Source organism: Pelodiscus sinensis, chromosome 8 (assembly GCF_049634645.1).
Source record: "Pelodiscus sinensis isolate JC-2024 chromosome 8, ASM4963464v1, whole genome shotgun sequence".
Lineage (NCBI taxonomy): Eukaryota > Metazoa > Chordata > Testudines > Trionychidae > Pelodiscus > Pelodiscus sinensis.
The window spans coordinates 42,912,486-42,939,107 of record NC_134718.1 but is presented as its reverse complement, the minus strand read 5'-3'; the positions used below and the strand labels follow the sequence as shown (position 1 = coordinate 42,939,107).

The window sequence follows — 26,622 nt, the reverse complement described above, 5'->3', positions numbered from 1 at the left end:
TACCATTAGCTCACAGACGTCCCACTCTCCCCACCTCTAATATCATCAATTCACAGACACTTACCTTCCCTCCTCCCCCCTCCCCCCCGCATCCCCCTCCTGTTCTGAAATGTGATTTGTCCTTTTCATATGTATTCATTTTTTTTAATTGTATCCTTTGGTATATATGGTTGTGACTATTTTCTTCCACTGTTTGATCTGAGGAAGTGGGTCTGGCCCACGAAAGCTCATCATCTAATAAACCATCTTGTTAGTCTTTAAAGTGCTACATTGTCCTGCATTTTGCTTCAGCTACCCCAGACTAACACAGCTACCTTTCTATCTACAAGTATTCTGACAATAGTCTTCTTCTGTTGCCTCATCAGCTCCCACCTCTTTGAATCCCTTCGTCGTCAGCATATAGTTCCCCATTGACTCTTTGTAGGCTCTATAGATCTGACCTCACCCCCATGTACACATTTTCTCTTACTCTCTCATCTTATTTCCCGGGTTCTACCCAGCCTTGTTTCAACTGTCCCTTTTGTTTGCTTCTGCTTTCAGCTTTTCACCTTTATTTTATTTATAACCAAGTTCCTTATAATAGGAACAGTCTTCCTTGACAAGTATACCTTGTTTTTCAAAGCATTTTTTCCTTGTTTCTCACAACTAGTCAACTCACATGTTGCCAGAATTCCTTTGACTTTAGTTCTTCAGCACTGCTAAGTAGTCTGAAGAAAACTGAGTTCCTTAGACCAGTGATCTTGTTCATAATGTTTGTGAAGTGCAAGATACAATGTGACTCAAACAATAAGTTGCCAGGCAAATATCAGTGTTTAAAACATGCTTTATGTGTTCTATTAGATTAGAACTTGAAATAAATTTCCCTACCAAACATTCTCCTCTCATACAATACAAGCCAATATAGTTTTGCCTTCAAACATCATCATAAAGAAGATTTAGAATAAAATACAAGCCCTGATTACAGCAAGGGTTTCCCAACTTAGTTATGATTTTTTTTTAAATGGAAGGAAAATACTTGTTCCAAGATTAAATTAAACATTATGGAAAATGTCAGTGATAATTGAAACAATAAATAAATAGCTTTTTACCTATCTGTTCTTCAGGACACATTAGTCTTTTAAAGGTGTTTAATAGTCTGAGACTAATACAAAAGTAATTAACATGTAATTACAGTTTAAAAATTTTTAACATGGGGAAATTGAATGAGATGGTGCCAGTAAGTAGCTAGCTAATACACTAACATATTGATAGAGTACAGGAAAATACTGTTGTAAACAAAAAACCCAAAGTAATTAAAGTTAATGGCCCGATTAACCTGCCAGAATTATTTGATGGTGCTGATGAAAAAAAACCTTAAGGTGCCAAAATATTACCCAACTCTTCCAAGAAAAATACCAGGCAACAGACATTAAAATAAATTGTCATACTAAAAAAAGGAAATTAAATTAAGCAAATATAAAAACCAGATAATTATCCATTTGTCTATAATCCATATGATGGTTATAAGATTCCTTCTCCAGCAAATGAAAAACTACTCAGAGACAGGAGTAATAATTCTTAATCCAGGGGACTGCCTCAAGCAAAATTCAAGATTGTGTGTTATGAAATATTATTGTGACACCTAGGGAATAAACCACGAGGTTGGTATTTCACCTGGCCATAAAAGTAGTCAGTGGCACAATTGTGTTTCGATTAATAGGCCACTAATAGATTAAAATTCATGCTGAAAAAATAATAATATTATCATCCATGTAAGAATTAACACCCAGACTTTCAAAACTCAAAGTTAAAGATCCAGTTAACTTTTCACTATATATGTTGTCTGCTCCCTGTTTTTGAATAAAAAGCTAATCCATTTAATGTATGATATTTTGTAGTAATTTTCACTTTTGGTACTCCTGCACTAGTGCAATACTGTGTATGTCTGAGATGCAAATACTATAGGAGAATGTATTTTTATAAAAGATACTTCCCATTAGAATTAACTAAAACCTCAGAAATAGTGCCATTCATGTTAGATTTTGTAAAACCTTATTTTTAGTTAATTTAAATATTGGTTTCAGTTTGGATGTAGCTACTAGTCACCTTTAGGAACAGTGAAAGCTAGTTAAACATCAATTAACATTTTATGTTGTTAAGAATATGGTAATACAACAGCTTCAGCAGGGAAAAGAATGTCTCAAGAGTTGCTTACTCTTTGATGCAGTGACCAGCAGCTCAATAAAACCTGTTCCTCCTCCACTAAGGGCAGCCAATAAGAAATGAGCAACTCTCCCTTTAAACAGAATGAAGCAGCAAAATGAAGTCTCAAGGCTCACTTTAACATCCCTATTTGAATGGCAGAAAGTGCAAAGGAATGCTTATTCCTTAGACTAGTAGTACCCCTTGCAGCTAATCAGTTTGGGTTTTTTTTTTAAACTTATTTTCTAGGCTTCAAACAAAATATCTAAACATCATTCTTATTAATACATTACTGGTATATAACAGTTTGTAGCTTCTGAGAGACATCCTCTCTAAAGCAAAAACATACATATACTTAATACTGCAAAACAGAAGCTGCCCAACTGACCTAAGAATGGAAATGATAAGTGGCAGAGGAGGATTCTTTTCATCTCATACAGATAGACACAAGGGAGAGTGCCAATCCGAATTTATTTCACTTTTAACAAGGCATTTAAATACCAAAACAAGCCTCACTCTATATTAAAATTGCAGAGCTATTTCCCTCAGTTTCAGCTGTAATTTATCCACCTTGTCATCCAAGACACCAAATTGGTAAAGGACACTGCAGCTTTAAATATTTCAGAGCTATGTAGCTAGTAAATAGACTCCATTGCAATATGGCTCTGAAGGTCGTGTCCTATTGTCTCTTTTTTCTGCAAATATACTGAACCACATAACATGGTTTATTTTACAAAATAATAAATACTGTCCTACCTTTTCTAAATCATGTCAATTTGATTAGACATCTCCTTATTAGAAAAGAACAGATATGACACTGTTTCCCTACACACCTACACTGCCTCTAGATGTGTAATACAGGGTGTAGGTTTTCTGATATATTTGGTAAGTTTCAACATTTGATTTGTATACATTATGTAAATACTATCCTTCTGAAACCACATCTCAACAATAAACAATATTAACCTCTTTAATAGTCAACAAATAATCAGCTGCATATCAGGTTCAGAAGCATCTATGTTTAAAATTAGTCTTCCACTTAGAAATCTGAAGCCAGCTGCTATACACATTAATGGACCTATATTCCTCACCATGTAACATCATACAGGATTTTTGCAAATACTGTATAAATTAAATACATGCATTGATCATCCACTGGAATGGAATATAAAGTCTAAAGGAACTATATACCCTGAAAGCAACTAGCTTTCTAATATTAAAATCCCACGTAGTAATTTTAAGAAGTTAAAATAGAAGAAAAAGAGGGCTATTTGTCCATATTCAGTATTTTGGATCTAGGTGTGCAATTTCTGAGAACAGCCAGTACAATTTCAGAAGAGGTAAATATTCATGAGCTATGAAAAAGGTGAAAATGATATGTTGCCTTCTAGATGAGATGTTGGTGCATTGCACCTTAAACAAAACATTGAGATATCTGTCACCAGTGCTAAAGGTGCATTAAGACATTACCTGAAAAGGCAACAGACTGTTGCCATTGTCCGTCCTGAAAGCATTGTCCTCCATCCAGGATTTGGGGGTTAAGGGTGGAGCCCGTGGGAACTTCGGAGGGGCAATGACATTGCTGGAGAAAGGTTTTTTGAGTGGTGAAATAGGATTGAGAGGGGAGGGTACCCCAACTCCCACTCCTACGCCAACCCCAACTCCTACTGCCCTTCGAGGGTCCCTGCCAGCTTGCAACCCACCCCATGGGTTGGAAGGTGTACTCCAGGCTGCATTTTGGTGATTATTCCAGCTGGAGGAGGAAGAGGAAGAGGCAGAGGAGGAAGACGGTTTGCTGGTCATAATGGGCTGATGGCTGTAAGCAGCATTTCTCTGGGCAAAAGGTGCCTGGTTGGGGCTTACAGGTGACCTCCGTTGCTGCTGTTGCTGCTGTTGGGCTTGCTGCTGCTGATGGTGGTGGTGCTGAGTCTGAGCTAGGCCAATCTGGGGAGAGAAAGTGCCACCAAACACAGGGTTGACATGATGAGGGAAATTCTGGAAAAGCATTGTGCCATTGACTGGGGTAATCCCTTGGAAAAAGCTATCATCCACTGTGTTTGTGGTCCCTGTAGACCAGGTGCTGCCGAAAGACGGAGACAAGGAGGTGCCGGGTGTAGGTTCCTGCTGAGGCTGGTGAAAACTCAAGCCAGGCAAGATGGGGGACTCCATCTGCATCTTCTCCTTGCTATTTTGGACAGGAGTCGCTGTGCCGATACTAGTCACTGGGCTGCTGTCCTCCGATTTAGACGTCTCTGATGAGATGGGTGTAGAAGGGGCTTCTGCTGCGTTTGGATCTTGCTGCTGCTGCTGCCGCTGCTGCTGCTGGGGCTGGGCTTTGCTTTTGTCCATCAGTAAATCATCCTGCATGATTTGTGCAGCTGAAACAGTGAGGGGAAAACACAAAGACAGGTTATTATTCTCATTCATACCACTAGCCGGACTGCTTTGGCATTTCGCTTGCTAAAATCCCGTGCCATTGCTAGTTGCAAGGCGAATCCGTAATTCCCCTTCCTCCCCCATTTAGGAGTATGAAATGTTTAATCAATGTGATCGTGCTAAATTGCCTTCAAATATATTTTAAGAGGCTTCACCCTTTTTGATGCCTTGGTTCCTTTCAATCTAAATGAGAGATGGGCTTATAGGGCAGAGATATACAGCAATTTCGCCACGTCTCTTTTCTCTTACACCGGAACTCAGAGCTCTCACCCTGCAATGAGAAACTGATTCTGGTTCCTGTTTTTCCAAGCACCCTCCTCCTCCTCCTCCTCCTCCTCCCCCCCAGTTATTTGCATACGTCAATAAATACTGCTGCGTCCTTCAGCAAGGTTAAAAAGACACCAGCCTTTACTCTCCCCCACCCCCTATCACACGAAGAGACCTTTTAAAGGAGCAGGATGCCTATTTCCCTTAATTAACGAACAAGTTTTCAATTATTCCATTTAACACCACGGAAACATGCTCAGAATCTTGAGCTGATAATGGAAGAGATTCTTAGCTGCTCAATCATTTACTGGCCTTTTTCTTTTCTGACAGCTTACTGTTTAGTCAGATGCATAAGCATTAACTCTAATTGAAATACAAAACAAGGTTATATTTGCCTCTGATGACCTGAAGATTTTTCTCTTCGGAGTTATTCTTTATAAAACAGGGTTTGCTTTTTAGGACAATCCCTTTCTTGCCTATCTCTGATGGACTCACTACAACCAGAGTTATATATGGGAAATCATCAGCAGAATAGAATGCTTCTAAGATCCGAGGTCAAAATTATAAACAGATCTTGGAGTTAGTGTTTTAAATATTAAAGTCTCTGTTCCTTTCAAGACAAAATAAAAAGTGGGGCGATTCAAAATATGTAATGTATACATTAAATATACACGAACATTTAAAAACACCTTTCCTCCATATGAAAAGGGACTGAATGATTAGAAATGCAATTTACAAGTAAATCACTAAATATAAACAAAGGAAAATATCATTAAATTAAATATATGTAGCGTGAGTAAGTCCTTTCTATACCTATTATACCTAGACTTGCCAGGTCAAGCAATACAATATTGTTATTTTAAAATAATCACACTCCTCGACCTCTGCAAGAAACTATCATAGGTCCCAATTTCGCAGACGTATATACAATTAAAGAAACACACACAAAGTTCGTGACAATATTTTAAATAAGCCTATTAATTTATTATTAACTTTAATCAAGTGGTGATATTAATAAAGGTAGGCATTCGCTAAACAACTAATCATATTTTACAAGAATGTTCTAACCATATGGCTTTTATATTTCTAAAAATCACTTGACTTTTAGATTACCATTTAATTGCAGCAAAATAAATGTGATGCCAATTAAACAGCTGGTTGGGAAGAGCATCAAGGAGCGTGAAGACAAAGTTTAATTTCTCATATTAGCTGTTTTTACATGATCTATGTCTTTCGTTTAAGATTGCACTTTACAATGATTATTTAAATGTTAGTTGTCTCCATCTGATTCAAACTGTATATTTTATTCCCACGATATATATACGTACACACACTTTTGCTTCAGAGATACTGACAGAACAGGTTCTGCTACCAGTTACGTTACGTTTTATGTTTATTTTTCTCTATTCAAATGAATAAGTCTAACAATTATGACTAACAGTCCATATAGTGGGACAGCATTAAGCCAAGTTCCTAGGAAGAAAGGAGTAAACTATTGCATCTGTATCACGCAGCTCTGCTGCTGCTGGTGGGGGTGCAGAAAACCTTTCGAGACAGTTTAAAGCCGTACTGCAGCAAGCCACAATATCCCAGGCTTCGTGTCGCTTTCCATTTAGCTTCGTTTCTATCAAAGTCACCATAGCTGTTAGATCTACAAAAAAAATTGCTGGCGATTCCATAAGAGAAAAAAGGATAACCGTTATAATACTTCCTTCCTTTTTTTGAAGCGCCCATTTAGAAAGTTATGTTTATTAAAAAAAAAAAAAGAAAGAAAGAAATACAATCCTGCCTTCAATAAAGTGTACTTTATTGGCTAACTTACTAACTCGCCAAGTAATTGTACAGTGGCCTCCACAGCAGTTGTTTCAGATACATATCTTGACTTAGTTATTTGTATATTAACTTTCTCTAGAGGATAGTAATCCACATCCGTTTCCCATTACTCCTTAAAGGTAAAATTTGAGCACAAATTCAACCTTCTTGTCAAGGTCAAGACCTACCTTTAATGAATGAAGCCAGTCTGAATGGAGGAACACTGGATAATAAATGACTTCGATAGACGGGCCAGCCAATGTCTAATGTTGGGCTAATATGCGGTGCCTCTTGATTATTTGCTGGTATAAGTATTTGTGCAAATTACAGTCCAGTACAGGAAATCTATATCCCCATAACCATACCACCTCCGTTCGTATGCAGTAACCCAAGCAGTCAACGCAGAAATTCTTAAGAACAGTTATCTTTGAGTGTTCTGTATTTAAAGAGCAATACAATGACAGTATTTATTTTCTTCTTTCGGGTTTGCAATAACACATAGGCAACCGTTCTGGCAAGAGCACTTTGACAACTGGAAGCTTATGGCGCATGCTCACCCAAGGAACTATGGGGATTGAAGTCTTTTCCACATACGGCAACTGACCTCTGCATGTTGGGAGAGCTACAGTGTTGGAAGAAGACGAGAGAGATCAAATGCATTCATGTTCCTGGGGGAAATGACTGCTACCCGGATCTGATTTATTATTGATCTAGCCGAAAATCATTAGCTTTCAGAAGAAAAACTGGTGAGATACATTGATCTGTAAACCGAGATTACAATAAAAACCTCCAGCAGTCTGACAGATGTGTAAATCAAAGATAGAACAGACCAAATATAGCTACCCAAAATTATAAATTAGAATGCTAGTCACTACCTAGTTAACTAAGCTCTTATAGTGAAAAAAGTTAATCACAACGTGGCTTCCACTATGAACAGATAAGACATTTTCAATATTAGTTAAAATATTTAGCTGAAGGAAATGTTTTATATTTCAGTCACATTCTTTTAAATTATAGTCTTGCATCATCTGCATATAAATTTAACAGTTTTTATGTGAGATTTTAAAAGTAAATTAAGATCAACATCTACATATTATGGTTATTGGTGCTATGTAAATGCCCAAGATATTTTCCCACAGGAGAAAGTCATCAACATTGAGTCTCTAGATAATGTCTCCTATCAATGCAAGCTACAAAAAAGTAAGTAAACAAGCAGATAAGTAATTTAACACTTCATCTGCACATCAGCCAATGGTTCCAACTCCTCCAGTACTTCACTTCTACCACTCACACAACCCCCATCTCTCCAGCTTCTCTTCAACCACTCACACAACCCCCATCTCTCCAGCTTCTCTTCAGAGAGCAATATGCAGCTTCAAACTATATTAACTGGTTATGTGTTCCAGTGTTCGCATTATGAATTTAACTGTATTTTTTACTTTCATAAATTACATTCTGGGTAGTTTTGTATGTTGTATTGATGTATAACTGAGATAATGTGTCAAACTAGAATGTTGGCTACAATATATTTTCCTATAGTGTTAGGAAAAGTTACATTAAAGTGATCAATTTAAAAAACAACAAATAGTCTGGTAGCACTTTATAGACTAACAAAACATGTAGATGGTATCATGAGCTTTCGTGGGTATAGCCCACTTCTTCAGATGGTGGGATTTTTGAGTTTAGGATGTCCAGGCCCAAAATAAATAGGGGAAAAGGGAGGAGGGGAAGGGGAGGGGAAAAAATGGAAAAGGGCAGGAAGCAAGAAGCAGAGGGCAAATATCAAAGGCTATGTCTACACTACATCCCTCTTTCAAAAAAGGGATATAAATTAGAGATATTGAAATTGCAAATGAAGCTGGGATTTGAATTTCCCATTCTTCATTTGCATAATTGCATCATGGCATTCTTTCGAAAAATGCTATTTTGAAAGTGAAACTGTGGTCTAGATGCAATTCTTTCAAAAAGAAAAGCCTTTTTTGAAAGATCCTGTAAACATCATTTTTTGAGGAGTACAGGATCTTTCAAAAAGGGTTTTCTTTTCTAAAGAACTGCATCTAGACCGCAGTTTCACTTTTGAAATAGTGTTTTTCGAAAGAACACTGTGATGCGATTATGCAAATGAAGCACAGGAAATTCAAATCCCGGCTTCATTTGCAATTTTGATATGTCTAATTTACATCCCTTTTTCAAAAGAGGGATGTAGTTTAGACGTACCCAAAGGGAAAACCAAATGGGCAAAACTGCTAATCTATAAGCACCTAAAAATTGGATTGTTAAAAGAAGCCAATAAGGATCATAGGATAGCAATTAGAGAGGAAGAGTACTAACACAAGAATCTACACCAGGCATGTCAAACAGACCCGACTGAAGTTTTTTGTGGCCCATCACATTTTATAAAAGAATGAAGTGTGGCCTGCTGGCCGCTCGGACCACGTGGCCGAGTGCAGATCATGGCCAGCTGGCCGCTCTGCGCCGCAACGACTGCTCACAGCCGGTCGGTCCGCTCTGCGCTCGGCACTCCAGCACGTGCTCACAGCCGGCTGGGCCTCTCTGCACAGGCATCAAGCACCTGATCACAGATGGCTGCTCTATTCACACTGCCCCAGCTCCTTAGGAAGAAGTGTGTGGCACTAGCAGCAGCTCTGGGACCCAGGCATTAAGTGTGTGTGGGGGGGAAGGGGGAGCGCTGGGAGTGCCTGGCTCTGGGGAGGCATTAGGTTGGGGATGGCTGAGGGGTGCCTGGCTCTGGGGGAGGGGGGAAGCATTAGGTTGGGGGCTGGGAGTGCCTGGCTCTTGTGGGGGGAAGCATTAGGTTGAGGGTGCCTGGCTCTGGGGGAGGGAGGGGCATTAGGTTGGGGTTGTTTGAAAGTTCCTGGCTCTGGGGGAGGCATTAGGGCTGAGGGGTGCCTGGCTCTGGACCACAGCCCTTTAGCTCTTCCCCTTGTACAAGAATACAATTCAGTGTTAATTGCATGGTGTAACATACTGTTTTTCAAATAATATGATAGCATACAGTTTTTTCCACCAAATGGAATGGAATCAAGAGTACTGCAATACACACACACACACACACACACACACACACACACACACACACACACACACACACACACACACACACACACACACACACACACACACGGCTGATTTGTGGTTCCCAGTTTAATTTTCATATGTCCTGAGTTTTAAGTACCTAACTGTACTGTGTTAATATTTGTCATATGATTTCCTTGGAATGTAGGCTTTGACAAATCAGCCAATGGGACCCTCTAGTCTAGTCCAGTATTGTAGGTACAAAAGTGGCCAATATAAGATGTGTCATAAAATGGGGTGTGAGTGTGCTTGCACATGTCCACAAGAAACTACAGTGGACAGTTATTGCCGAATAGGGAATGTTTCTTCTTCACTGCCATCAGTTTGTGGCTTGCTTATAACCTGAAACATGAATGGGTTTTAATCTGTTTTTTATCTTACCTATGGTATTTTAGATGTTTTCATTATCAATAAGCCTTCATTCTTTTAAAAATCTTACAAACTTTTGACCTCACTGCTATTTAATGGCAGTGAGTTCCACAGATGAATTGGGTAAAAAAAGTTTCCTTTTATCAATTTTTTGTCATGTTTTGGCTGTTTGCGCATCAATTCCCACTTTGCACACCTGATATGTATCTTACATTTTATCTATCCTTCTTTTGTTTTCTTTTCTATAGACTTAATTTAGGATGGGTTTCCAATTTCTGAAGGATACCCATTTGGTTCAAGTAACACCTGCTTTAAAGATAAAAAAGGAAAAGGAAATTATCCAGTTTTCTATCTAAGTACCACCAGCCAGCCAAGGATAACAGGGGTATACCAATATTGCCGATAAATAAGCACTTGTACTTCAGTCAGCCAAAGGGCAATTAACTTGTTAGTCTTTCATGGATTATCTGTGTAAGAATATTACATGTACTTTTGAAAGTGCAAAGTTTAAGAAATCCAAAGCATAAAGGCCAGCTTTGCAAGCCACTTGATTCATTTTGGTAATCCTTCTGGGGACAAATATATACTTAAAGCAGGAGGGGAGGAGGGTATGGATGCAGAATAAGGCAGCCAGCACAGATGTCATCTTTAAATTCCAGGGCAAAAAAAGAATCAGCATGTACCTGGTTTACACTGTGCTTCTTTAAAGAAAATTCAAAGGCTATTGTTTGCCAGGCTGAAGTAATTATTCTGAAATACAAGTTTCTCCCTTATTGTTTTGGTCTATACTTGTTTTTATTTCAACAAAACAAGTTTTGTATCATTTAAAAAAAATAATTAAAAAGTACCTTAAATTGGTATTTAAAAATAGCAAGTTTACACATCAAATTATTGTATTATATTCAAACAAGACCTGAAAAAATATTACACAGTATACCTAAAATATAATCTATAATAATAATTACGACTTTTTCATAGAAGTAATTGGTGACCCTGAAAACTATCGGTTTTCATTTGTGTGGCCCTCAATAGGCTTTGAGTTTGACATGCCTGATCTACAAAGACAAAGAGCTGTTGGCACCTTCATTGTTTGTTTTGTTGATAATGTCCCAGCCATCCATTATCTCGATTGAGGCCATAGGTATGAGAATTAAATTCATGGATGGATTGTAATTCCAACCCTTCTCTGTGTATTTGGCTTGCAGAATTGGTCTGTAACAAGACAGCCACTTGGAGATCTTTTAAAGTGTGATCAGGTAGATTGAAGTGTTTCCCAATACGTTTCTGTATGTTCCCTTTACAGACAGTGTCCATTGATTCTTTCCCGTAGGGACTGTCCAGTTTGTCCAATACATATAGCATTGGGGCATTGCCGGCATTTGATGGCATAGGTCAAATTACTGGATCAATGTTAGTATTAGTTTTCATTACAAAATATAAATATGCATTGTGTGATCGTTAGTGTACGTGGCTGCATGCTGGTTGTTCAACACAGACTGAAGACATATGAGCAATGATTGGAAGAGAAAGAGTTAAAGCAGAGAAGGGGAAATGAGTGGAATTGTAGCTGAGACAGCAAGTGATTTAACTGCTGATTTCTTTGCTTTTTACAGTTTGATATGGTGGACTGTGCAAGCTAGGAACTGTAGTGACCAGCTTTTCAGCATCTGTTTCTAGATTCTTTGAGGCCATTGTGATTGCTTCTATACCAGTCATATTCCCTACTCAAAAGAATTCTCATATGCCCTATTAAAGGAGCTTCCTGGCCATTTATGCAGCTATATTGATTGTACAGCACTCCCTTATGCCAGCCACCCATCAAATGGGCAGATTGTCAGGGCAGAAAAGGGAACAATGGGACCTGTGTTACTGCGGGGAAAGGAAGTGTCCAAGAGCAATCTCTAGAGTGGTTTAAATTGCCCTAGGACCTAAAACGATTCCCAACAACCTTGAGGATTGAGGGAGCAGAACCCTGACAGTGGACCAAAGCAGTTTCCTGTCCTCTAAATAATCACATACACTGCTACTCTTCTCATTGATAGCAACCAGAATTTATCTGTATTATCTCTTGTACATCCCTGAATTTATGCAAAAACTGCAATAGTGTACTGGGCAAAAATGTATCTCCTCCTTCCCCAATAGCCTTGCTTCCCCATCAGACACCTATAACTCCTCTCCTATACACTGATAGCCCACTCAGCCCTTACCGTCCACTGTCTGCACTCCCCAAACCTTTGTGATGAATGTTCACAAGTATCAAGTTCACTGTATTCTGGACTTTATTCAGATGAAAACCACCACTGCAGTTTCTAGCTCATGGAAATATTCGTGAATTGAAATAATTGATGTAACCTTCTTTAGTAGCCATGGACTGCTCTGTTCGATTATTTTGTAAGGATTCCTATTCAAAGTCTGATCAGGCAGCCTAGTCAATATAGGTACGACCTGAAAGTTACAACAGGTGCATCTCTGACTGCCTAATAATGGAGAGTTCTATTCTGGCCTATTGATCAAAGTCTGAATTTTTATTCCATTTTGAATGGGCAATAGCTCAGACCTGTTCAGGTTTCCATAATGACCACTTCACTCTGCAGGTCAGCGAGGAAGATGGTTGAGGAGTGTCCACGCAAAACAAATATTATCTATATTGTCCCCTTCCCAAATACAGTAATCAGGAAAGTGGGGGAAAGCTCACCAGAAGATAGAATCTGGGTGCTGAAGGTAGTTCTGATACGAGTCATTAAACTGAAAAAATAAAACGAATACTCTTTGGCAATTGGGAACAGGATGGTCAATTTAGAACTAACCTATCAAAGCCATGAGTGGTTCAATTAATCAGGTGTCTGTTACTGGTTTATGTAAAAAGCTTCCAAGAAAGGTGCAAACCCACACAACAACTGGACCTAATTTTGCAATATTTTATAGTAAGAAAAGCGCCTTCTTGATCACTTTATACATTATATTTCATGCAATTTATTCTCACATTTATATTTTGATCCTAAGTAACTACAGATACTGTTCTTATTTATATACAATGGCATTTCTGAATTTAATAAAGCTAGTGGAAATATATTATGGGGCACAATTTCATTTAAGAGAAAAATCTAAGTTAAATAAATGTAATGTGAACCCGGTGCCATGTCTTAATTATGGTATGTCAGTACCAGGCAAATTAGTTGAAACAGTAGTAAAGAATAAAATTGTCAGATACATAGAAGAACATAATTTGTTGGGCAAAAGTCAACACGGTTTCTGTAAAGCAGTGTTTCTTAAACTTTTTAAGACTGAGGAACACTGAACAATAATTTTTTAATTGGGGAGGGGGGGAGGGAAGGGAAGGGAGAGGGATAAGAAGGATTTTTGTGTCGAAGAAAAAAAAAAAACAGCCCCCATGGAAAATTTGCCCTAATAACAGTCTGGTACATGGAGCTGAAAATGTAGACCACAAAAAAGGATAATAATAATAATAAACAAATGCTAAATAAGGTCATGTGTCTGGCCAAGAGGGAGGATAGAAGAGGGTCTTGGGACAGGGTCTCTGGGAGAGAGGGAAGGTAAAGGAAGCGACTTGGGGCAGGGTGTCTGGCCAGGAGGAAGGGTGCAGGAGAGGACTTGGGGCAGGGTGTCAGAGCAAGCTAGGAAGGTGGGATCTTGGCAGGGGGAGGAGAGTGAAGAGGGTTTGGGTGTGGGGTCTGAAAAACTATAAGGCGTAATCTGGGACTCAGTCAATGCTGCCAATTTTTGTAAGGATTTTACATTTTTTTCCTTCCAATTTGAAATTTTGCCCTTAGCCAAAATGGCTACCATCTTCAATTTCCTATTTTGCAGTGAACATGGAAACTGCTGTTTTGAATATATTTAAAGTTGAAGTTAGACCCCAAGTTGACCGCATAAAAATTGGGGATGGGAGCTTCCCCCAAATGACATGGTGGTGATGAAATAGGGTAAACAGGCAGAACTCATAATTTTAAAATATCATATTTTGGGTTCTGCATCATGATTTTAAAATACTGGGTTTCTATAAAGCAATGATATACAAACTGCCACCTAGTATTGGAATCCATCTTGAACCTGGTATTTTTGCATGCGGTTGCGGGGGGCTGCATCTCAGAATGCAGATTTTTGTCAGTCTTGTCAAATCTGCCTACATCAAGCGATAGAGCAAGGCAGAATCCTTCTTCAAAGAATATCCTTCAGGTGAGATGGGGAACCAGGTGATCATGGTTTCTGGTTTCACCTTTTCTCCTGAGTGCTGTTCACAAGCCTTATTATGATGACTGTCATGCACCTCCCCCAGCATTAAGAAAGTTGGCTTATAAATATGAATATGCAGGGCTCGACAAATATAATACAATCTACTTGCAACCCGGAAGAGCCGGGTTTGGGCGATCTGTGCATGCGCAGAATGATCTGCACATGTGCAGATTGCCGGACAGCGCGGCTGGCGAGCCCTGTGAATATGCATAACTCAAAATGCTTTATGCAAAACACGCCATGTAACATGTAATTGTAAAGCTGACAATCTTATGAATATGTAGATCCCACTTTTGTGTATCATTCTTGTATATGAAGTGTGGCTTTGTTTATAATTCTAAATGCGCTAATGAGGGCCATTACTGATACAAAAGGAAACAATGACTCAGTACTCAAACCAACAAATTGTGAATAGTCGTTTGTCTGTAAGCCCAAACCTTGGTCCTAGAATGACATGTGACCATGCCACCTGGTACTGCATCCATCTTGCAAAAGCGGCGAAGAGTCCTGTGGCAACTTATATGCATCAGATTGCATGCATCTGATGAAGTGGGTCTTTGCCCACGAAAGCTTATGCTCCTACACTTCAGTTAGTCTATAAGGTGGCACAGGACTCCTCGCCGCTTTTGCAGATTCAGACTAACACGGCTACCCCTCTGATACTTCAATCCATCTTGAACATGCTATTTTTTCACTGGGATGTGTGGGTGCGGAAAAAGGATTCTGACCCTGGGGGAAGTTTATTTAAGCAATGGGAAGCAATCAGCTTTTGCTTCAGGTGGCCTTTAATTGTTATCAAGCCTGGCCTATCATAAGGCTACTTCTACATTGCAAGGTTTTTGCGCTAAAACCCGTACAGTGTCCACACCTCAAATGTGCTTTTGCACAAGTAAATCAACAGTAAAACGGCAGAAGGGAGAGCTTTTTCCGGCGTAGGTAAACCTCCTTTTACGAGGCATAAATGAGTAGGTAAATGCGGAGCTAAATAAAATGACAAACAGATATTTTTAAATAAAAAGTTATTTGTCAGAACTGCTTTTGTTAATGTTAAAAAAAGACCGCAGAGAAAGTATTTACGAAAACATTTGGGAGGCAGCCCATCTAGATTCTCCACTCTGGAAATATCTACAGAGTCTGAAGTAATCTTTAGTCGATTTAGCTATTTGACACTTTGAATATATGCAAGGAAACTAGCTCTGAACAGCTTAATATTTCAATAACAAAAAATACTTCACAGATTTAGTCTCCAATCCTGCAAATGCATCTGCCAAGGTAGCCACTTGTTTCTATTCAGAGATCCACTGATGTGAATGAGCTCTGTGCAAGTGCAGAAGTCAAAACATGGATACCTTTGCAAGATTAGGTGTTGTGTTATGAGCAATATCCTTATGTCTTCCCAAACTTGGCTGAATCTAAGACAGTTTACCTAGCCTCTGCCCAGTTATTGAAGTAGAAGAAGATTGGAAAAATTGATGTCAGATGTTTGGAAAAAGTTGTAAAGAACTATTCAACTGGTGCATAGTTTTCTTTTACATGAATCCATACTGAAGAAAACTATGCACTCAAGTAATTTTCTATGCCAAATAGTTAAAAACTTTCAAGACTGCTAACTATTTCTTCTAAAAATAAGCACAGAAATTCTCCCATAAAATGTGTTAAGTTTAAGTGCAGATTGCTGGCTTCATAAAAAATTCTTATGGAAAACCCAACTACACCGTACAACGTTACCATTAAATAAATTTTAAAGGTGATTAGTAGAGACAATTTATATAATGTTCTGTTCCTACTCTTCACACATACCATTCACCTGAAATGCTGCAATGTGCAAGTTCCTGCCAACAACCTTAACTCTGGCACACAAAATACAATTGTAAACTTTCTATACATCACATCACAAATTAAAATTGACATCAAATATAGATACAAAGAGAGAATTGGTACACATATTGAATAGAGTATAATACAGAACGCTTGTAAGGAAGATATCGCTATTTTTCGAAGAGATAAAAGGGAGTGGGAAGACTGACACTAGGAAGTTGTATTCCTTTAACTATAACAGGACATGAGCTTTTATGGCCACAAACTACTTCTTCAGATGAGTGGGTTGTTCCCATCTCATTTTTTTGTTAGTACATCTACACAGCAGTGTTATTTCAGAATAACTGACATCATTCCAAATAACGTAGTGCACGCGCGCACGTCTACACTACAAGCCTTTATTTCAAAAGAATGCCAACATGGAGGACTTCTTATTCTGACTCATGGTAATCCTCATTTCATGAATAAGGGCAATCGAAGAAAGAGTGTTCTTTCTTTGACTTCCTGCTGTATAGACGGCGCCAAAAGCTGAATAATCTATTTCTACTTAAACTATGCAATTGACATGTTGAATTTAAGCTATGCAACTTCAGCTTTTAGCCCTGCTGTGTAGATTATAAAGGTGCTACAAGAGCAATCGTTTACGTTTTTTTAAGTTACAGGCTAGTGCTACCCCTCTGAGACTTTATAACAGGACAGTTTATGTTGTATAATCCCTCTAGTGTCAATGAAGTTATATTGGTATAAAGGTGCTTTATACTAGTATAACTGTTCCGATACCAGAAGGTGAAAAAGCTGTATTAGTATCAAGTACCTGCACACCATTTACTACATATGCATTAAGGTTTGTGTCACTTAAAAGTAACATTCCTAAGACAATGGTTTCTTCAGGCCTTATAATCCAGGAATATCTTGTTCTCTGATGACACTTTTCCACCATAGCCAGAATGACATTTACAATCATTACCACAAGACAAAAATAAAGAGTATAACAAAAATCACACCCTTACCCCACCAGAAGTTTCTATATCCAGGAAGGGAAGAGCCAAAGACTCCACTAAGAGCTTTGCTCTGTCATCTATTTTTTACAGGGACAGATAAGAACATAAGAGTGGCCATACTGCGTCAGACCAAAGGTCCATCTAGCCCAGTATCCTGTCTGCCGACAGTGGCCAGCACCAGGTGACCCAGAGAGGGTGGACCAAAAACAGTGATCAAGCCGAATAGTGATAGAAATGTAGCCGTGTTAGTCTGGTGTAGCTGAAACAAAATACAGGACTATGTAGCACTTTAAAGACTAACAAGATGGTTTATTAGATGATGAGCTTTCATGGGCCAGACCCACTTCCTCAGATCAAATAGTGGAAGAAAATAGTCACAACCATATATACCAAAGGATACAATTTAAAAAAATTGAACACATATGAAAAGGACAAATCACATTTCAGAACAGAAGGGGGGTGGGGGAAGTGTGGAAAAGGTAAATGTCTGTGAGCTATTTACCTTTTCCACACTCCCCCCCCCTTCTGTTCTGAAATGTGATTTGTCCTTTTCATATGTGTTCAATTTTTTTAAATTGTATCCTTTGGTATATATGGTTGTGACTATTTTCTTCCACTATTTGATCTGAGGAAGTGGGTCTGGCACATGAAAGCTCATCATCTAATAAACCATCTTGTTAGTCTTTAAAGTGCTACATAGTCCTGTATAACGATCAAGCCATTTGTCTCCTGCCATCCCTCTCCAGCCTCTGACAAACAGAGGCCTGGGACACCAATTATATCCCCTGGCTAATAGCCTTTTATGGACCTAACCTCCATGCAATTATCTAGCTTCTTTTTAAACTCTGTTATAGTCCTAGCCTTCACAGCCTCCTCTGGCAAGGAGTTCCACAAGTTGACTACACGCTGTGTGAAGAACTTTCTTTTATTAGTTTTAAAATGCTACTATTAAATCATAATAAAAGAGAACTTTTCAATACGAGGATAAATAAAATTTCACTTATTTCATCACATCTGTAATAAATATCTAGTGTGCATAAGTTTGGGAGAAAGTGATAAGACAACTGTTTTGAACTCTTCTATTAATATTGCTAGCCACTTTACATTCCATAGTAACTTACTGGAAAAAACAATGTAATCTAAAATTCAGCAGAGAGTGTACAATACCTTAAAAGAAATGGAGAGTCTCAGGTTTAGAGAAATTTATTTAAGGTGATTGTTGAGAAGTATAAACAGATCACAGTACAGACAGCTGGTAGTAATCCAAAGATCTTCCTTGCACAAAAAAATGTAGAAATATACCAGAGAAGCATTTAATGGACTTTTATCAAAAAGGCCTGTCCTATACATTGTGAGTTAATCAATGGGCACAGAAGCTAGTGACATTAATACATAGGGCCTTACAAAATTGTTTTCACACTTACTCTACAACCTAGATTTATGGACTAAATTAACAAAGCATTAGCTGACCAGAACTGATGTGGAAATACTGTTCATATCAATAAAATATTACTTAAATGATATTAACATAGCTGTTTAGAAAACTTGTGCCTGTACACATGTAATTATATTAGTGAAACACATCCACTGAAGTTAAAGGGATGTCTGGCCATCCCAGGCCAGATTTTTCTCAAAGTTCATTGCACTGCCACCCCTTTCTAACAAAAATTACATGTCCTTTAGAAAGGGGTTGAAATCTATGCCCCACTGTCATGCGGGTGGCAAAGCTAAAGCCCAACCCCTGGTGCTTGGGGTGGAGGGAAACCAGTAAGGGGACTAAAGCTGAAGCTTGAGGGGACTCTTGCCCTGGGCAAAGGGGCTATAATTTGAGCCTTGCAGCCATGGCATAAGCCCCTCAGGCATAAGCCCTGGGTGGCAGAGCTAGGATTTTGGCTTCAGCCCAGGCCCCAACAAGTCCAACACCAGCCATGATGATTCCATTAAAATAGCATCACAAACCACTTTGGGGCTTCAACAGATATTTTAAGAACCACTGCTCTAGGCCAAAGTGACACAGTGTAAGATCTTCCTAGATCAGTAAAGAAGTGAGAGTTGAGAATACAAGATCGAAAGGAAGGAAGAATGGAGAGATTTTGTGAATATAGAGATGGTGTGTCAGCCTCATCTAGAGAAATATGTATATTCTATGATGCTAGGATGACTTTTTATAAAGGACTCGTTTTTCCTCTATGAGAAAGTATACCTACAAGCTAAAACATAAAAAGTTGAACCATTTCCAGATTCTTTCTGGGCATCTCTCATTTGTTCCTCGTAGTACAGATACGTGTGATTTTTCCAGCGTGAGCCCTGTAGTAGTCAGGATTTACAGGTGTGGTATTCAGATAGGTCTCCTGCTCCTTCAATGATGATAGCCGTTCAGCTGCGTGCATGTGCTCCTCTGTGTATCATATCGGCTTGCTCAAAAAGCCACCACAGCAGACTCCGAGAGAGTCCACAAAAAAACACAAAAATCAAATAAGGATCAAAGGTGCCTGGCCAGGTGTATGGTCAAACCAAGTACAGCAGTGGTTTCCAACCTTTTTACACCCAAGTTCACTTTTTAAATGACAGACCAAGCCAAGATCTACCACCCCGCCCCTTCCTTGAAGCCCCACCCTCTCTATTCTCCTCTTCTCCATCACTTGCTATCCCCAATCCTTATACTGCTGCTGCTTTTTTTTTTTTTTTTTAAATTCTTCTGTAGGAAGAGGTTTTTCCAACATTTGGCCTGTCTAGACTGGACCAAATGTCAGAAAAAAAACCCTTCTTTTGGAAGCCACCTTATTCCTTGTGGAAAGAGGAATATAGGGGTGACGGAAAGTTCATGTTTGCTCTTCCACTAAAAAAGCGGAAGAACAAACACAACCCTGGATGCAGAAGAGTTTTTCTGGGATAGCTCCAGAATCCTGAAAAACTCATGCAGTCTAGCTGGACCCTCGCTGGGTTGAGACAGGATGTGTAGTCTCTGGGGTGGGAATGAGGGATTTGGGTGTGGGAAGGGGTGAGAGGTGCAAGCTTTAGGAGGAAATCTGGATGCAGGAGGAGGTGGAGAAGGGGACACTGGCTCGGGGAGGGGGCTCCAGGCCGGGCAGTGTTGGGGTACTAAGCAAGCCACAGGCTTGTGGATGTGAGGGTGCAGGAATTTGGGTTGGGGTATGTGAGGGGCTCAGGGCAGGGGATTCCAGTGTTTGATAGGCTCAGATCTAGGATCTGGGGAAATGCAGGAGTGGTTGTGGCCAGATGGGGGCTTGGCCCCAATTGGGGGCTTGTTGGCCAGACTTCATTTTTAAATAAAATACTATGTTAAACACAAAAAGTTTCTGCATTGTCTTTATTTATGAGAATGGCAAGGAACCTGCCTTGAGTCAGGGGTCACCGACCCATAGAAAAGTCATTCGGGAGCAGGGGACACAGTACTGGGGAAGGGTGCTAGTGGGTTCTGGGGCAGGGAACAGGGTGCCAATGGGGGCAGGGAAGAGGGGGGAGGGTGCCAGAAGGACAGGCTGCTGGGGAGGGACAGGTTTCTGCAGAGAGGAGCAGGGGGACAGGTTTCTGCAGTAGGGAACAAGGTGCCAGAGGGAACTGGTTTCTGCAGGGGGGCAGGGTGCTGGGGGGCAGGTTTCTGCAGTGGGGCGGGGGGGCAAGGGAGAGGGAACAGGGGGGCAGGAGGGCATGGGACAGGTTTGGGGTGGGGGAGAGGGAACAAGGTTGGGGGCAGGGAGTTCCCTACACCAGCCATGGAGGGAACCCTCCGTCCCACGCTCCCTCCAGGCTGCCCTGCACTCAGTCCAGGGAGGCTGCGCCTAGCTCCAGCTGTGCTGGAGCAAGCTTCCCTGGCTGAGCACAGGGCAGCCGGGCTGGAGCGAAGAGAAGCAGCTGCCTGGCCAGCTGGCCACGGCGCTCAGCCAGGGTGCCCCACGCTCCAAGTGGGCAGGCGCAGAGGAGAAGCCGCCCGATCAGCTGGAGCACAGGGCAGCCTCTTTCAGCTGAAAGCCACATCCAGCTGCCCGGGGTGTTTTAGCCCTCCCGACATCCCAGCTCCCACCATTCCGCACAGCTACTCACCTGTGTTGTTGCTCGGTGAGTAGCTGCTCCTCAAATGAGGAAATCAAATTTAAATGTACTGCGCAGGCACGCAGTTCAAAGAGGGCTCAAGAACGACTCTTAGAGCCCCTGAGATCGACCGGTAGATTGCGATCTACCGGTTGGTGACCATGGAAGTACAGTAATAGTGGTCAGTAGACTCTACTGAACCACTACATATATGTACCTCCTGACAATGGACATGACTCAGTCAGTGGCATGCAAATCCATCACTGCCACCTAGGTCAAACAAACATAGATACTTCAAGACACCATTTTATATACAGGTACAAACAGGTTACACAACACTCCTAATGCATCACTTTGCCATCCTCTGACATAACTTAGTAATAGAAATGTAGCCGTGACATAACTTACATACCATCCATCACCGTGCACCTCTGCAGGCCCATATGCAAGGGTATGTGCGCAAAGGGTACGAAAGCACTCCCCTTTACGGTCCCCCAAGTAAGCATGCTCTGGATGGCTAGGTGAAAGCAGGAGCAACGTGCTGCCCAAGCCTCCCTCCCCTATACTCTGGTAGGCTGATTTCCCACTTAAGTGCATTCACACCCTTGAGGCCCACATTTACAAAAAAGCACACAGGCCTGCTCTGGTTACATTAGAACATCTCTACCCATCATGCTATCATTTTAGACTCTTTCCTGAACTTGGGTCAGTATCTGTGAGGAGTAGGGGGTACCAAGGTCCTTTTAACCAGGTGGTATTGCCATCCTTTTGGAATGTGCTTTTAACTGTCCTTTTCATATGTGTTCATTTTTTTAAATTGTATCCTTTGGTATATATGGTTGTGACAATTTTCTTCCACTATTTGATCTGAGGAAGTGGGTCTGGCCCACGAAAGCTCATCACCTAATAAACCATCTTGTTAGTCTTTAAAGTGCTACATAGTCCTGTTTTTTGTTTCTTTTAACTTATGACCACCTGTGCCTATTATCAATAATTTTTTACAGTATTAGCCCTGCTCATGTCAAGTTCTGAGAGTAGGGGCCTTCTTGCTCACAGCTTAGCTTTACTTTATATTAGCCAGGTCTTGACCATTATTAGCCTGGCCTCAGGGCTCAAACCAGACCCGTGCTACATAGACTTATATTTTAGGCCCTTGCCTTACTACAAGCCCTATCAAGGGGGGGGGGGGAGTTATTCCTTATTGGCAATAACCTCCCCCCCAAAAAAACCCCTCCTGCATATTTAGTAATTTCACTTGAATCATGTAAATTACCACCCACCTAAGCAGCGTGATAAACTAAAAGTCGAGTACTCAGGACAAATCCCTTTCTCACTAACTCATGAAGAACTAAAGACCCTTTTCAGGGAGGGAGATCTCGGGGGAGGAGGGAGCAAAGACTGTTTTGGAAGACAAGGCACAATGTCAGCACCTGTTCATGTCACACGGGAGAGAGACGAGGACGCCCAGTATCCTGGGGAAGGGGCGACAGGGCGGCTGCAAGTTTACAATGCGGTAGTGGGGGAAGGAAGCTGCAGTCTTGTTCCCCACGCAACGCAACCAGTCCGTATACCCACGGGCCGCAGGAGGGGACTAGCGCGGAGCTGCCATTTCTCCAGGAGGGAAGGAGAAGAGCGAAAGGGAATTTCTGCTCTTCCCCGCCCACAGGCTGTCAGGGGAAGGAGGCGCTAACCGGAGAGAAGCCCCGCGGGGGAGGGGAGGGGAGGGGAGGGGACGGGACAGGGTGCTGACCTTTCCCGCAGCAAGTGCGGCCATCCCGCCGCGTCCCCCTTCGAAGGCAGCGCCCACCTGCCCCGCACGCGACACCGGGGAGCGGTAGCAGCAGCCGCCACGCGCGCCCCGGGGGCCTTTAAATCCCCTCCGTAGCGGCAGAGGCGGGGACTACATCTCCCATGGTGCGCCGGGCGCCCTTTTTCCCTGGCACTCTGACGCGCGGGGGAGGGGACGTGCCTGGTCTTACCTCACAGAGGTGCCGCCCCCTCCCCCCCGCCCCTTTCTGCTTACTCAGGCCGCGCAGCGTATGGAGCCAGCGGCCCGGACCCGATAGCAGTCAGCAGGGCCCGTGGCGCCTGAGCGGCCTGCCCGTCCCCCGCCTGCTGAGGGAGGCCTGGCGGAGCTGCGCGGGGAGAGGAGGCTCCGGGCCCAGTATTAGGCCGTCGGCTCCTCCCGAGATCGCGGCGGCGGCGGGGCCTCCGGGGTCCCCGCACCCGGGAGTATGTCGGACCAGACGGGTTTGGCGCCGCAGCAGGCCATGGACAGGTACGGGGCCGAGGGGGGCACGGGGGAAACGGGAGCAAGCATGTGAGGGGCTGCGAGCATGCCTGGGCGGTGGGGAGACGCGGAGGGAGGGGGAGCGTGTTGTGCGTGTGTGGAGCGGGAGCCCCTGTGTGTATGTCACCGGCTGTTTGATTGTTTCCCCTGCGCGTGCAGCCCCCTAAGTGTGTCCCAGGAGCTCCAGAGAGACTAAGCTAGGTGCTGTGTGAGTCTCAGAGCGATGATCTCACAGAAGGCACCAGGAGGTTTGTGGAAAGTAAGGTGCTGGGATAATTTGTTTTTGTACAGTGCTCATCCTCATTTCATGAGGGTGGCGTTAGAGTTGTGGGATAGACTATGGAAAGAAGCGGAAGGTCGTTTGTTTGCCTCTGGTTAAGGCTTGCCATGTACAAGATTTCAGGGTACTTCCTTGCTCTGCCACATACTTCCTATCTCTCCTTGAATACATCTCTTAAACATCTTTATCTACACCACAGACCTTACAGCTTCACTGCTGTCATGTAGTTTTATTGATGGGAAAGAGCTCCCTCTTTGGCATAATTAAACCACTCCAAATGAGCAGTGCTTGCTATGTTACCTGCCAACATAGCACTGTCCACACAGGTGCTTCTGTTGATCCAGTGTGAGGTTTTTTTTCATATTCCTGCCTGACAAAAGGTTTACAGATAAAAGTGCTAGTGTAGATTTGTCTCTCTAAAATAATGATGATAGGAAAATACTATCTTATAAGGATGTTGTAAGAATAAATCAATCAGTGCCTGTAAGTTACTTAGGTACTAAGCTGATGATGGGACACGTGTGTCTAGAGCATCCTGAGAACGGCTATAAAAACAAAGGAGGATTATAGAGGATGCTGTAGGGATAGGAGACCTCATGGAAGAAAGTTTGGAGGTAGGACAAGACTGCAAAAGAGGAACAGATGACCTGCAAAAGAAAATCAAATGGATTTATGATGTTAGCTGATACATAGGAATGGAAATACTGGATTAGATTAATGATCCTGCTAGCCCATTGGATAAAGGGGTGGTTCACTCAAAAAAGTGCCCTGTTCTGTGCATACCTTCTGAGGCACTCCCTATTATACTGTCTTCTGACAGTGGCACTGCCAGATGTTTCAGAGGGTATGCACAGAACGGGTCACTTTCTTGAGTGATCCACCCACTGTTACGTAGGCCTAGCAGTTAGAAGTTTAAGAACACCTAGGCTGTATCTAGACTGCATCCCTTTTCCGTAAGAGGGATGCAAATTAGACACATCGCAATTGCAAATGAAGCAGGGATTTAAATCCCCCCCACTTCATTTGCATAACAATGGCTGCCACTTTTTTCCGGCTCGGAGCTTTGCCGGAAAAAGGTGCCAGTCTAGACGCGGATCTTTCAGAAAATAAAGCCTTTTCCGAAAGATCCCTTATTTCTCTTAAAATAAGGAATAAGGGATCTTTTGGAAAAGGCTTTATTTTCCTAAAGATCCGCGTCTAGACTGGTGTTTTTTTCCGGCAAAGCTCCAAGCCGGAAAAAAGTGACAGCCATTTTTATGCAAATGAAGCGAGGGGGATTTAAATCCCCGCTTCATTTGCAATTGCGATGTGTCTAATTTGCATCCCTTTTACGGAAAAGGGATGCAGTCTAGACACAGCCCCAAAGCATGGGACTGTGTGTTTGACCATTCTGACAGTGGCTAATAACTACTGATGGGCTTAGCCTCTATTAATTTATGTAATTCTTTTTTCAAGACCAGTTGTACTTTTGGTCTTGACAGCATCCCCTGGCAATAACTTCTCCTGGTTTATTTTAAGTTTTGTAAAGAACTATTTCCTTATGTTTGTTTTAAACCTATTGCTTATTAATTTCATTGGTGACCCCTGGTTCTTGTGTTATGTGAAGAGGTAAATAATGCTTCCTTAATAATTTTCTACACGCTATTTATATTGAGAAAAATCTGCCAGGCCTTCATTTTGAGGAAGCAAAGAGGATACAAACCCAATGTGTTTCTCCTTTATGGGTCATCTTTAAGGAAATTGGAATTAGTGAAATACAGGTTGTCACCAGAAGACTGATGGAGGCTCTTCACTAAAAGGAAGATTGAACTCTGGAAGATCAATTTAGCGAGTCTAGTTAATATGCGCTAAATCAAAATCAGAGGGTGCCTCAACAGGTACTCCTCCTTTTGCAAGGGGTAAGGTATGCTGTGGTGACTATGGATGTTAGTAAGTAGTCAGATAACAGTGGAGTATCAACAACTTGCTTCCCACACCTTGCACCCTCTGTATGAGGGGCAGGAAGGTGGGGAGGAAACAGGAGCCAGTCCTGGGGGGAGCCTGCTTAAAAGCTGGTTCCCCTTATCACAATCTCCATGGTGCCACCTTCCTCCCTTCCCCCCTCCCGTGGCTGCTATCTGAAGCAGCACAGGGGCATAGGGGAGGCTGCTCCAGCAGTAGCCCCTGACCACGGCCTACCCTGGCTGCCATGAACAGGGACTGCCTGACTCGGCGCAAGCCAGTACTGAGCAGTACTGGTTCGCGCTGGTCTGGGACTCTGTGCCACTGCATTTTAAATGTAGTAAGATCCCAGCTGCTCTTACTACATTTAAAATGCAGAGCTGCAGGGCGGGTGGCTCGTGGAGCCAGTGCAAGCTGGGACTGCTCAGTCCTGGCATGAGACATCTCTGAGAGCTACCCCTGCTGCAGCTCTGCAAAGTGGCTCTTATCGACTAATCATTTAATTGATACAAATTGTATCAACTACCTGGTTAGCTAGATAATCACAATTTAACATCCTTAGTGGGGATGCTGCCAAATTTGGTTTAAGGTAAGCTGACTCCAGCTATGTAGAATACAGAGCTAGATTTGCATACCTTAATCTGAGCTTCAGGGGGTAGCTGAGTTAGTCTGTTACAGAAAAAACAACAAATGGTCTGGTAGACTAACGAAACATGTAGATGGTAACATGAGGTTTCGTGGGCACAGCCACTTCAGATGACTGGGGATATGAAAACTCGAAATAAATAGGAGAGGGGAAGGGGAGGGGGGAGAGAAAGAAAAAG

At 41.8% G+C, this 26,622-nt stretch overlaps 2 protein-coding genes across 11 annotated transcripts in view; one reads left to right on the top strand and one right to left on the bottom strand.

The window, feature by feature from the left end:
• The window catches only part of CPEB3 (cytoplasmic polyadenylation element binding protein 3), a 186,834-nt gene extending 163,617 nt beyond the window's left edge, over nt 1-23,217 (bottom strand). For 6 of the 10 annotated variants that reach the window (XM_075935178.1, XM_075935180.1, XM_075935187.1 and 3 more), the window contains exons 1-3: nt 23,038-23,217; nt 3,652-4,559; nt 2,195-2,275 (exon numbers count right to left, since the gene is read on the bottom strand). In XM_075935178.1, coding sequence (XP_075791293.1) covers nt 2,195-2,275; nt 3,652-4,548 — 978 coding nt within the window. In that variant the 5' untranslated portion in view covers nt 4,549-4,559; nt 23,038-23,217. Of the gene's footprint in view, nt 1-2,194; nt 2,276-3,651; nt 4,560-4,772; nt 4,889-23,037 lie in introns of those variants that run through there. The other 4 variants (XM_075935182.1, XM_075935184.1, XM_075935185.1 and 1 more) reach the window with 2 other exon arrangements.
• A 60-nt stretch (nt 23,218-23,277) lies between these two features.
• MARCHF5 (membrane associated ring-CH-type finger 5) overlaps nt 23,278-26,622 on the top strand; it is a 65,398-nt gene continuing 62,053 nt past the window's right edge. The window contains exon 1 of the mRNA XM_075935189.1: nt 23,278-23,565. Coding sequence (XP_075791304.1) covers nt 23,522-23,565 — 44 coding nt within the window. The 5' untranslated portion in view covers nt 23,278-23,521. The remainder of the gene's footprint in view (nt 23,566-26,622) is intronic.